Source organism: Mirounga leonina, unplaced genomic scaffold, assembly GCF_011800145.1.
Source record: "Mirounga leonina isolate KUSES-001 unplaced genomic scaffold, KU_Mleo_1.0 Mir_176, whole genome shotgun sequence".
NCBI lineage: Eukaryota > Metazoa > Chordata > Mammalia > Carnivora > Phocidae > Mirounga > Mirounga leonina.
In genome coordinates, this window is record NW_023270454.1 from 32144608 (window position 1) to 32157782 (window position 13175).

The window sequence follows — 13175 nt, forward strand, 5'->3', positions numbered from 1 at the left end:
TAAACGTTTTGGAACCTTGAAAGATCAACCAAAACCTCTCAGAGTAAAATTGACTGCTTTCGGGCGCCTGGGTGGCTCAGTTGGTTAAGCCACTGCCTTCGGCTCAGGTCATGATCCCAGGGTCCCGGGATCGAGTCCCGTATCGGGCTCCCTGCTCGGCAGGGAGTCTGCGTCTCCCTCTGACCCTCCCCCCTCTCATGCTCTCTGTCTCTCATTCTCTCTGTCTCAAATAAATAAATCTTAAAAAAAAAAAATTGACTGCTTTCTATGGATCAACAGGTACAAACTTCCAGTTATAAGATAAATAAGTTCTAGGGATGTAATGTACAACATGAGAACTATAGTTAATAAATACTGTACTGTATATTTGAAAGTTACTAAGAGAGTAGATCTTGAAAGTTGTCATCATAAGAAAAAAATTATAACTAGGTGGGGTGATGGGTGGTAACTAAACTTAATATGGTAACCATTTCATAATATATACTTTTCTCAAATCACTATGTTATAAACATTTAATACAATGATATAAGTGAGTTATAGCTCAATAAAACTGGGGGAAACACTGTACTGAGATACCCCTACATGCTAACAGGAATGACTAAAATTAAAGACTGATGATACCGAGTGTTGGTAAGAATGTGCAACAACTGAAATTCTCATACATTGCTGGTGGAAATGCAAAATGGTATACCCACTTTGGGAAAGTTTGAGAACTTCTTATAAAATTAAACATGCACTTAATTTGTGACCCAGCAATCCTCTTTCCTAGGTATTTACTCTCTAAACATGAAAACATAAGGCCACACAAAGTCATGTACTATATTCAAAGCTAGAAACAACTCAAATATCTATCCACTGATGAATAGATTTTAAAAATTGCTACTTAACTATACAAGAGAATACTACTCAGCAATGAAAAGGAAGAACTGATACATGCCAGAACATGGATGGATCACAAAAGCATAATGCTAAGTGAAAGAAGTCAGACACAGCAAATAGATACTGTAGGGTGCATTTAGATGAAATGCTGCACAGAGCAAAACTATGACAAAAGGTCATCCAGGAGAAGCCAGGGAGCCAGGTGGCAGGAGGGGACTGACTGCAAAGAGGCACCCGAGAACTTTGGGAATGCTGGAAAGGTTCTGCATCATGATCGTGGTGGTGGTTACACACTGCATGTCTTTGCCAATGCTCATCAAATTGTATCTTTAGATTGACAAGTTTTATTGTACATAAATTATCTCAATAACTGACTTCTAAGGATCCTTTTTTTTTTCTCCTTGAGCAAAGGATAGACAGACACATCAGGCCTCCAAAAGAGAGGAGCTGGCTTTTTGCTAGCCCTTTGAGAGAAGGAGGGAGAAAACATCTAATTTCTCTAGCAAGTCATAAAATAAATATACTCACTTATAAAATATCTCCCTTTTCCTTAATAAGTTGACATTGATTTCTCTCACAACCAAAAGAGCTCTAAATAAGATATTTATTGATGGAAAGAAAATTAAATTTCTTAAATACCTCAGAAATTCCAAATGACCTAGAAACATAACACTATAAACTCCTTTTATATTGTATTCAGATAGTTTTATCCCTTATGTAATGTTCATCTTCAGCTTGCCATCTTCCTAATATCACTCCATGCCTATTCAGAACAATTCACCCAACTTCCACAAAGTCTATTCAAGGACGAAACCCATGATCCTGTAATGATTCCAGAAAATAAGATATTCTTGGCAGAATAATTTCAATGTTCATTCTGGAGGGAAGGAGGGATGGGAAGGAGGGAGGGAGCGAGGGAGGGAAGATAAAGAAAATCTCTCCAAATAAAATTGACTGTTTCATATGTTGGCCCAAGTGACTGATCTACATTGATTTCAGGCTTCTTGGTATATATTTCAGGATTAGAAGCATCAATGTTAACTCAGAACAGAAAGTCCATAAAAGTCCTGTTTTTTCTTTAATGTAGAGAATTTGTACATATTTCAGAAACTATTTGGGAAATGGAAGAAGAAAGAGAGAAAGAGACTTTCCCTCCAAGTTCTTTGGTGGACTGTCCCAGAAGCAAATGACCAAACCATGAGGATAATATACGAGGTAAGTTGTTATAGGATACACACAGGACTATCAAAGACAAGGGCAATATTTTCATCTATTGCAAGAATTCCATTAGGTGATAGAAAAGGAGACTCCAAAATTTACACACGTGCGCTGAATGTAGCTGGATGTGCATTTCCTGAGGGCGTGGATGTTATTCTCCCTTTGCAGTGAAGTATCTCCAGCCCCTGAAACAAAGTAGGCACTAATCGACTACTAGTTGTCAAGTGGTGAATTGACATATCTTTTCAGAACATCAGTTAGGTCTGGAGAAATGGGAGTAGAAACACCTCAAGTGGCCATTGCGGACACACGGTGGGATTTCAACAAGGGAGAGAAGTCTGACCAATGGCTCCTTGCCCTGATTTCCTAACCATGCCACACAACAGCTGACCTCTTTTAAAGATGCAAATGAAGAAATGTAGAGCTTAATTTCCAAACCTATAGTTAAAGAAAACCATGAGTGAACAATTGGTATTACTTTGCTCTCGGTAAGGGTTGTATAGTCTCATTGGGCAGGAAGGGTATGAAAAGAAGGCGGGATTTTTTTATCAAGTTCCAACTTCTTTGGAACTCCTTGGAAAATATACTGAAATCAAATAATGGCTAAATCTGACCGTGTTGTGTGGCAGCCTGGGTGGGGGGTGCTGACTTCTATGTGGATGGAGAAAGTAAAGTCATGATATGACTCAATCCTACGGATGTAAGCTATGTGACCACGCCTTCTTACGTTCTGTTCTAAGGTATAACAGATTCAAAACTACAATGAGATATCACCGCACACCTGTCAGAATGACTATTATCTAAGAGACAAGAAATAACAAATGTTGGCGAGGATGTGGAGAAAGGGAGCCCTCATGTATTGTCAGTGGGATTGTAAGTTAGTGGGGCCACTGTGGAAAGCAGTATGGAGGTTCCTCAAAAAACTATAAATAGAAATACCACAGGTTCTAGCAATTCCGCTACTGGGTACCTGTCCAAAGAAAATGAAAACACTAATTCAAAAAAATATTTACATCCCTATGTTCATCGCAGTATCATTTACAGTAGCCAAGTCATGGAAACTATCTAAGTGTCCTTCAATGGGTGAATGGATAAAGAAGATGTGGCAACTATATGTATAATGACATACTACTCAGCCATTAAAAGGAATGAAATCTTGCCATTTGTGACAACATGGATGGACCTTAATGATATTATGCTAAGTGAAGTAAGTCGGGCAGAGAAAGACAAATACCCCATGATTTCACTTATAGGTGGAATCCAAAAAGCAAAACAAACAAACAAACAAAACAAAACAAAATCCAGACTCAGAGAGAACAGATTGGTGGTTGCCAGAGGGGAGGGAGGATTGGAGGCAGGATTGAAATGGATTAAAAAGTACAAACTTCCAGCTATGAAAGAAATAAGCCATGAGGATGTAATGTACAGCATGGGGAATATAGTCAATAATATATTAACTTTGTAAGGTGATTTTCCATGGTAACTGGACATATTGTGTGACCATTTTGCAATGCATACAAATGTGGAATTGCTATGTTGTATACATGAAACTAATATCATGTTAATGTCAATTACACCTCAATAAAACAAAATAAAATGTATACTTCATTTATACTTGTGATTTTTAAGTTGAAATTTTTATTTGTGGAAATATGGATTGAATACTTGTTATATATGGAAACAAGAAAGGTTAAAGTTCACCATATTTATAAGCATATTAGTTTTATAAGAATTATTTGAGAACTCAGGGAAGTTTTGTTAAGTCAAACAATGGAAACATTTAAAGAGGACATGAAGTATATTACATTTATAAGTCTAGCTTGAACTATTTTATTTATTTATTTATTTTCATTAGTTTGAACTATTTTAAAGATTAGCTATGTTCGTAAATAGGACAAACATAAGCCAAATTCTCTTTTAAAGTGATCTATAAATTTTGGTAGATTTATAAATAGCTGGTCAGACCTAAAACCTTAAGGAAAGACAAGGTTTTTAACTTTGTGAATTTAGTAATTTAGATATTAATCATAAAGCCAAAGCAAACTTCTGAAATATCTCTGCAGAAAAAAATTTTCAAGGACATTTTAAAAAGCCAATGTTAACAAAATTAAATTTGAGTCACTAAAAAAAAAATTTGCCAAGCCCTTCCGTCCTCCCCACGTCAAGTGCCACTCTTCCTCATCGGCTGCCTGTCGCCATCACTTCCTGTCACCTGAGATAGTCCTGGCCACGTCATCAGTCTGCTCAGATAGGTCCTGTCAGTGCCTATCTGCCCTTCCTTTGGCTATGGTTCCTTTGAGCTTCCAGTCACTGGTAAAGATCCAACCATGTGTCCATTATTTACCATGTAACAGTTCCAGCCCACATAGGTCACTAAAATGATTTGTGCTAAATCCCAGTTCATATGATGGGATTAAATCTATCGTTCCATGGTGTCTCATGGTTTTCCGCAAAGGACATCATCAGACCCAGGAACCCTATTCCCTGAGAATCTGTTACTTCCCCAATCCTTTGTAAGAAAACCAGTTTCTCTGGGGCCATGGCCTCCTCCTGGCATGCCATTTGACTTCTGGCCTCCTATGTCTGTCCCCATCTGCTGACTCCCTAGTCCCTTCCTCCCATTTGCTGAAGGCTTTGACACCAGCCCATAGAATTCTTCTTCCCAAGATCTTCCAGCAGCCCAGGGGGCTTCACTGTTCCCAAAGCCTCTCTGTCCCTTTACCTCCTCCGCCCAGAAGATTCCCTCTGCGCTACCTCAGCCACTCCCTGGACTTGGTCATTACTTACAGTCGACCAAGCTCTCAATGACTAACTCGGGCCTCTTGCATCTTGCTCAGAGTCACTGATTTCCTTCCTCTTTCCCCAATCCATTCGTCATCTCCTTCCTTCTCTTCCTTGCTCATTCAGTGCAGCTTGAGGCAAACGTTTGGGGCAAGCTGGCGTTCACAGGCAGAGGGGTCAGCAGCCCCCGGGGCTCCCATTCTCTCAGCACCATATGGAGAGTTGTACTTGGCCCCAAAACTTCTGGTTCACCAGGAAAGAGCTCCTTCCCTCTCTTTATAGGGAAAATACCCAGCTGACTGTGGCCACCCCATAGTCAGAACATTCACACCAGCTGCTGGGTTTGGGGGGTGGGGGTGGTTGGGGTGCCAGCAGGAGGCCTCGGGGATCTGAGAGAGTGCACAGCCCCTCTTGTTTACAATCTTCATAACACCTTCATTTGGTGTTGCCAAACACAGGCCTGAAGATCAGGGCTTTACCTCCTAAGACCTACCCAGTCTCCATAAGGCTTCCCTGTTCTTCAGTATGAACAATTTGTGTTTCCTCACTATAATAGCATGTAAAATCCTACACAAAATGCTTCACGCCCTCCCAGCCCTGAATCAGATTGCTCTACCAAATAGAGATTCTAGAGCCAGCACTGTCTCTTCTCCTCCTGTTTCTGTTTCTCCTGTATAACACTCAATCCCAAACCTAAAAGTGCCCTCCTGCCTGTTTTCTTAGAGGACAACAGGCATTTTTATTCCATTTCTCTCGCTAAGGCCCCTGCACTCCCCACCATCTCTTACACTTGCAGCACGCTCCTCCCGCCATTGACCACCCATCTTCACCCCCTCATATCCTCTCAGGGATGACTTTACTTCTTCCTTCACAGAGCACACTAAAGCCATCTGAAGAAATCCCCTCAACTTCCCACTTCTGAACCTCCATCCACACCCATCCTCCTCCCTCCTGCCACAGTAGAAGGGGGATCCCTCGTCCCAGTGTGGTCGGTCCACCCCCCACCTCTACCCTACCCCCAGCCCGGTCCAGTAGGGAACATTGTCCCTCCCTGTGTCCTCTCCCTCTTGTACTTTCTGCCACTCCACCCCAACCAGACCACTCCTACCAATATTTACACCTGTTCAAGTCTCTTCTGGTTATTTAAAAAACAAACAGAAACTCATCTCCCTCAAGCTTCTCTCTGTCTCTCTCCCTCTCTCCCCCTTCATAGTCCAAATTCTGAAAAGAGCCCTTTATATTCACTGTCCCCATTTCTTCACCTCTTGCCCAGTCTGCGCTCCTCTGCAGCCTGGCTTCCGCCCCTATCATTTCAAACAGCACTTGCAAAGATCATCGATGGCCGCCATGTTGCTAACTCCCGATATTTTTTATTCTTCACGTTGCCTAACCTGTCCTAGCAGATAGCGTTGCTGATCGCTCCTTCCTTCTTAAGACATTCTCTCCCTTTGTTTCCAGGACCGCACACACCTAGTTTTCCCCTTCAACTCTCCTTTTCAAACTTATCCTTCCCTACCCTCTATCCCAAATCTAGGTCCCAGGTCACTCCTCACTGGCTGCTTGCTTCCTAAGGAACCTCAGTCATGCCCATCTGCATGCCAGTTCCTCTCAAATTTAAGTCTCCTGCCCAGACATCTCATCCAAGCCTAGGTGAGACATCTGTCTACTTGGCTGCCTCAGAACATATCCACTCAACATATCCACAGCTCAGCTCATAATTATTTCTTGTCGAGGCTGGTCCTTTTCCGGGGGTCTTTATGTTAACATGTGGTGCCCACCATTCATCCAGATGCACTTGCTACAGGACTTAGTCCTACCGATTTTACCTCGAATTCACCCAACTCCTGTTATTCCCACGACCATGACCCAGCTGCCTTACTCTAAAACAACCTCCAGATCTACTTCACCTTCTCTGTATCCCTTCGTTTACACTGCATCTAGCAGCTCGGTTTAATGAAAATAGAATGGGAGCCGCATATGCAAGCTACACGTGTCATTTTAAATTTTTAAGTAGCTCCATTTTCAAAAGGTAACAAGAAACAGGTAAAATTGATTTTAATTACATTTTATTTCACCCCAAATGTTATCATTCCAACATGGAATCAATCTGTTAAAATGAATGAGACATTTTACATTCTTGTTTTCATACTAAGTCTATGAAACCCAGTGCATATTTTACATTTGCAGTAAATCCCAACTAAGACCAACAACATTTCAAGTGTTCAAGAGCCATGAGTAGCCAGTAGCTGCCGTTATTGGACAGTACAGATCTAGAATGATCTTTCTGCAGCGCAAAATCTGATCATTTCACACTACCCCCATATTGAAAATTCTTCTGTGACTTCTGGATTGTCCTTGGGATGAGGATCCTAATCCAGGTGGACCGCACGGCCCTGCGGGGTCTGTGGAATGACTTCTGCTTAAACTCCTGGTCTCTGTCTCTTCTCCCCCTCACCATCGGTGTGCCAGCCACATCGGTCTTTCAGGCTTTCAGACACACAGAGTTTCCACCCTGCACACATCCCTTGCATAGCCCTTTTGTGAAAGCTGTCCTCTACCACACGCCCTTCACCATCACTGTCCACTCCCCCAGCACCAACCCCACCTGCCATAGACACTCTCACTTCTGGTCTCGACTCACCCTCGTGTCCCTACTCTAAAGCCTAGATATGTGTCCCTATCCTTCGTAGCATTTATCTCCCTTTCTAACTACCCACCCACTTGTATGATTAATATCTAACTCTCTCACCAGGATGTGAAAAGGAATTTGTTTTTATTTAGTTCTTCATTGCATCCTCAATGGTTACCCAGTAACTTGCATAAAATAGGCATTTGATAAAAACTTTTGAATAAGTAAATGAGCAAATCAAGATAATCAGGAAATAGGGAACTATAAATTGGGGTACAGAAGTCAGGGAACACTATCAAGTTTGGCAAGTTGAATCCAAAGTGGGCATGGAGGAGGGGAAGGAAATTACTCTTGTTGAGACTCTGTCTTGTGCCAAGACCTCTGCTAATTGTTCTGCGTGTGTTCGTTTAAACCTATAGCGAGTCTATGAGGCGGGTATCCCCTCATTTTAAATTCAAGGAGGCTCAGAAGGGCTCAGGAACCTGCTAAGTAACACAATTGGGATTAGAACCACCATCTGTCTGATTTCAGAGCCCACATGATTTCACTAGATCTCCATAGACAGCTTCCCCTGCTTCATCATCTCACTACACGTATTCAATGAGAATGTTAGTAAACACTCAAATACTAGAAAACTGAATTTTTGATGGGATGTGTGTCTGTGTGCCCATTTTGTTGCAAGATTTCTTTACACAAACGTGGCCCAAATGCACTGCACAGTTCAAGGATGATTGCCACACGGGAGAATCATGAGCGGGACAAACGCTGCCTACAAGGATGTCATTACTCTTGTAAGTCCCAGAAGAAAGTTAAACGATAATTGAATGATGGCTTGAGTACGGGACACTGAAATCCCAGTTGATTTTCTGTCCTGTTTAAGTGAGGTCATGCATCCAATGTGCTAACAGAATGCTTGGCCTACAGAAAGAGATCAATAATTACCAGCTATTATGACCATCATTATCATGGCAGCTTTTCACTTCCTTTCCTACTGAAATATACAGGTTCTTAAAAATATGCGACGCCGGGTCCAAAAGACTCCCTCCGAGTCGCTGCCATAAATCAGCCTCTGGAGTGACTCGGGGCAGCCACCAACTATGGCCCATGCAGCACACATCCAAAGCTGACTGGACTGATTTCCAGGGCTCCGTGCATCCCGTTGCGCCCCCACCTCCACAGCATGATGGGATTATGGAGACGGGGCCTGTGAGGGCCCGTGCTGTGTCTCTTCCACGTGTTAGCTTTAAGATCCAGCGGTTTTCACATGTGTTAACTGGGGGGATGATGATTACCCAGAATCCAGCACCCAGGACCTGGTAAACACTCAGTGTTCGCTGTTCGTTTTAGGAAAGGCCGTAGGATTTAAACTACGGGAACTTCATCCTCTCTAGTTTGCTTTAGGTTCGGCCAGTCAAATCAAATTGTTGACAGAGCAGGATGTAAATAATGAGGACATCTGTCCTGGGGGAAAAGAACATCCTATAGTCACTTCTGGCTCCCGTCACCTTTGATTTCCTGATTCAAGGGGCTCCTACCCCTACACCCCCAGAACCTGTTGGGCTTTGTGACGGCATCACCAGGTCAGGAGGAAACAGCAGGAATGTGAGCCTGCTATGGGTACAGTGGGGTCGAGTCCTACCTTAACTGTTCATCTGTCAAACGGTCCAGAGAGCCTAGTGGAAAGTTAGGATGCCATAGCTCTTGTCTGTTGTGAGAAAAAATATTTCAGAGTGATTTTAAAATATTTCTGACAACATGAAGATAGAACAGGAAGGCAGTGTGGTGCAGTGGTTACCAACAGAGACGGTGAGCCCTGTTGCTGACTGCACCATCTCACCCGAGTCCTGTCCCTGCTAAGTGAATGTCATAGAGTCGTGGAAATCAGGCAAGGCCCCAGGCAGGACGCACGCAGGGCCGGCATCCGTAAATGTGAGACATGGGTTGTTTGGTAAGTAGAGCCAAATGAATAAATGTGTTTGTTTTATGGAAAATCAACGGGAGAAACACAGCTGTCTGTCAATATCAGGGCACAAACATTAGGCAAAAGTAGGTAACGATGGGGGAATGAGAAGAGAAAGGGGGATTGTAGGTCGGTTGACTGAGGAACTTTTAGACATGAAATCACACAGCTTCAAAGCTGTGTTGACAAAGAATAAAAATTTGGAGAGAAAATTAAATGACGTGAATGGGTGTGGACTTCTGGGTAGATCTTTTCCCCCCACTCTTTCCTAAAAAGCATTTGTTTTTGATCTTAAGAGAATTGCAAGGGAAATTATCAGATAAACGACTACTGTTCAAATGATCAGGCCCCAAACCTGTCTAGTCTCTGGCCCACGGAGGCATAAAGCCCAGCAGGTGAGAAGACACCTTATCCAGTGTAGACTGAGTGTAAAATCACTAACGCTCCCCATCACTTTACTCTCAAAAAGGCAGACATTATCAAGCAAGAATTGTTCCCGAGGGACCCGGAAGGGACAAACTGGCCAACAATTCTCTATGGAAATTGTGCTGTAAACAGCATTCATTTGGATTAATAAGCCCCTTTGATAAAAGGCACATACACCAAGAAATGTAATTATTACTGGGCTTTTCGACTTTGATGTGACTATCATCTCCTTCTTGTCAACGGGATGAGCTCAGTTTCCCTCAGAAAGTAAGGGTGTTGCTGGACTGAGTAGAGGTGCTGCTTTGAGGCAGACAGCATTGCCTCAGGCAGGCTCAGCTGGAACAGAAAACGGAAAGTATTTGGGAAGAAGGGGAATCCCTCCAAAGTAGAGACTCGAGTCCAGGAAACACGAGGGGACAGAAAAAGGAGGTGGGGAGGAACCCACTGCATGAAACCTCACTGTGGAGGCATTTTGCCTCTTCGTCCAGGGAGGGCTACAGGCCTAGTCTGCTGGCCCAGCGGTGACTTATCGTTACTCCCTCTCACAGGAGAGAGTCATGGGACTTGGCTTTGGGAAGGAAAGGGCCATTGCTCTCTTTTCCAAGAATGAGGGACAGCTCTGCCAGGACAGTTCTCCCTGGTGCTCGCAGAAACACTAGAAGAGTTGTTCTGTTTCCAGCCTCAGAAACTTGCACAACTGGGCCCCCACCAGCTATGCCAGGAACCGGGCCGGGTGACTCTGTTCGGCTCCCCGCTGCCAATGAGCGGTTGCCTTATTTGCTCTTGCATAATATGGGCCACAGAAATTTCAGTTTTAGGAAGTGAAAGTGACTGTGGAGAACCCAGACTTCCTTTAGGATGGAAACTGTCCCTTGCCTGGCGAAAGGCAGGGTTTGCAGAGGGAGGGTAGGAAGAGGCAACTATCAAGCACCTACTGGGTGCCCGGGGGACTCTTTCAGTCACCACATGTCTATTCAGCATGTCTTCTTGTCAGGCACGGTGCTAGCTCTAGGGGGACCAGCACAGAAGACGTGGTCCCTGCCCTCAAGAAGCTCACAGTCGTGGGGAAGAGACAAATCGAGCAAGTAGTTCCAAGAGGGACAACCTGAACCTGAACGACAGGACCCAGGAGGCACAAGTCTCTTAACATCCCTATGAAGGAATTATGACCCCATTTTGCAGATGGGCAGCCTGAGGCTCATAGACATTAGAGAAGCATCGTCAGGATTTGAACCACCGACATCTAATTCCACAGCCCATGTTCTTTCTATGGCTCAATTTAGGATCCGCCATTTGCAGGTCACCAGGGTGACAGCCTGAAAACAATTTACTCTTTTACAAGACGTTCATACCCTCAAAGGGTGAAGAGCTGCACAAATGGATCTATTTACTGAGAGTATTAGAAGGGGAAGCCACAGGAAATGGGGGTGGGTGGGTGGCCCCGAGTGTGTCATTCAGTGTTTCAGGGCCTCGGGTTCTTGGGAATGTTACCTCTTTAAGGGGCTGTTAAAAGTTTAAATTAGGGGAGGGCCACCTGGGTGGCTCAGTCGGTTAAGCGTCTGCCTTCGGCTCAGGTCATGATCCCAGGGTCCTGGGATCGAGCCCCACATCGGGCTTCCTGCTCAGAGTGGAGTCTGCTTCTCCCTCTCTCTGCCCCCCACCCACTACTCATGTGCTCTCTCTCTCTCTCTCAAATAAGTAAATAAAACCTTTAAAAAGAAAAGGTTAAATTAGATGGTAGATGTGAAAAGTAGTCTGTGAACTCAGACCACTGTTCTCATGCTTATTACTATTACTACTTTTCAGCTTGGAAGACAGAGCACCTCCCTTGGGAGCAAAGGGCAGGGGTGCTTGCTGCCCAGTTTGAATGATTTGAGTTCCCTAGTGGCAAGCTTCCTCGCCCATCACACAAGCCACTGTGTGCAGAGGTCACCTGGCCGCCTTCACGTTGCCCTGTGGGTATCTGGGCTCGGTGAACTGTGCAGAAAGCTGCCCCCCCAGCAGCTGCCCTGCCATCAGTCAGGGAGAAGCGGCCCTTTGCCTCTGGCCCGGAGGCCACGTGTGTTCTGCCAGCATCCATGGAAATGAGACTGGCTAGTTTGCACTGAGAGGAAAATCTCCAGTACTTCGTTGTTCTTCACAGTGCTATCTTCATCTCCCGTTGCTGAGTTCACGGATGGCCACGAACTCAGGGGCTTAAAACAACACAGGTTTTCTTTAAAAAAAAAAAAAAAAAAAGATTTTATTTATTTATTTGACAGAGAGAGAGACACAGCGAGAGAGGGAACACAAGCAGGGGGTGTGTGAGAGGGAGAAGCAGACTCCCCGCTGAGCAGGGAGCCTGATTCGGGGCTCGATCCCAGGACCCTGGGATCATGACCTGAGCCGAAGGCAGACGCTTAACCGACTGAGCCACCCAGACTCTCCTCTAGGTTTTCTATCTTACAGAGTGCTGGAGGGCAGACACTCCGAATGGGTTTCCTTGTGCTAAAAACAAGGAGTCTGCAGGGCTGCAACCCTTGCTGGAGGCTCTAGGGGAAAATCTGTTCCCTTGCCTTCTCTGCCTTCTAGAGGCCACCCGCATTCCGTGGCTTGTGCCTCTCTCCTCCATCTTCTTGTCACTCCAGCTCTCCTCTTACTTATAAGGACACTGGTGTCTACATTGGGCCTCCCCAGATAATCCAGAATAATCTCCCCATCTCAAAACCAGCTGATTAGCACCCTTAATTCTACCAGCAACCTTAATTCCTCTTGCCCCAGTAGCATACCGTGTTCACAGGTTCCAGGGATGAGGATGAGGACATCTTTGGGGGACCATTATTCTACCACAAGCTGTACTGAAAGGACTCACAGAAGTTTGATAGTTGACAGAGGGAAGCCACTTCACAATAGGACATTTACCGCAAAACATCCACCTATTTGAGTTCTGGCTGCCTCTTCATCACTCAGGAGAATTTTAACTATCATTATATAATAAATATAGTATGTTTATGAAGTTGCCTATGTGAGAAAGGGCGCTTTGCCAAATTGAGGCCCATCCTCATGACTTTCATTTTGAGGTTCATCTTTAAAACCACCGGATTCCACTAAGTGACTTCACATACATTATATAGCCCAAACTGTAAGTCAGACCGTTCCAGACATGTTCAGCGAAAATACTGATAGCCAGTTTCTCATGACACAATTAAGACCAATGCAAATTTTGTTTTATTGATATGGATTAAGAAACACTTATTTTACATGATCCTATTTTTTGCTTTAGCATAAAGTTAATTCTACCAT

At 44.1% G+C, this 13175-nt stretch overlaps 1 protein-coding gene across 1 annotated transcript in view; it reads right to left on the reverse strand.

Annotated features, from left to right (window-relative positions):
- LOC118022538 (toll-like receptor 2) overlaps positions 1–13175 on the reverse strand; it is a 28673-nt gene that overhangs the window by 7792 nt on the left and 7706 nt on the right. Inside the window, 1 exon segment of the mRNA XM_035023254.1 lies at positions 3037–3067. Within this exon segment, the coding sequence (XP_034879145.1) occupies positions 3037–3067 (31 nt within the window).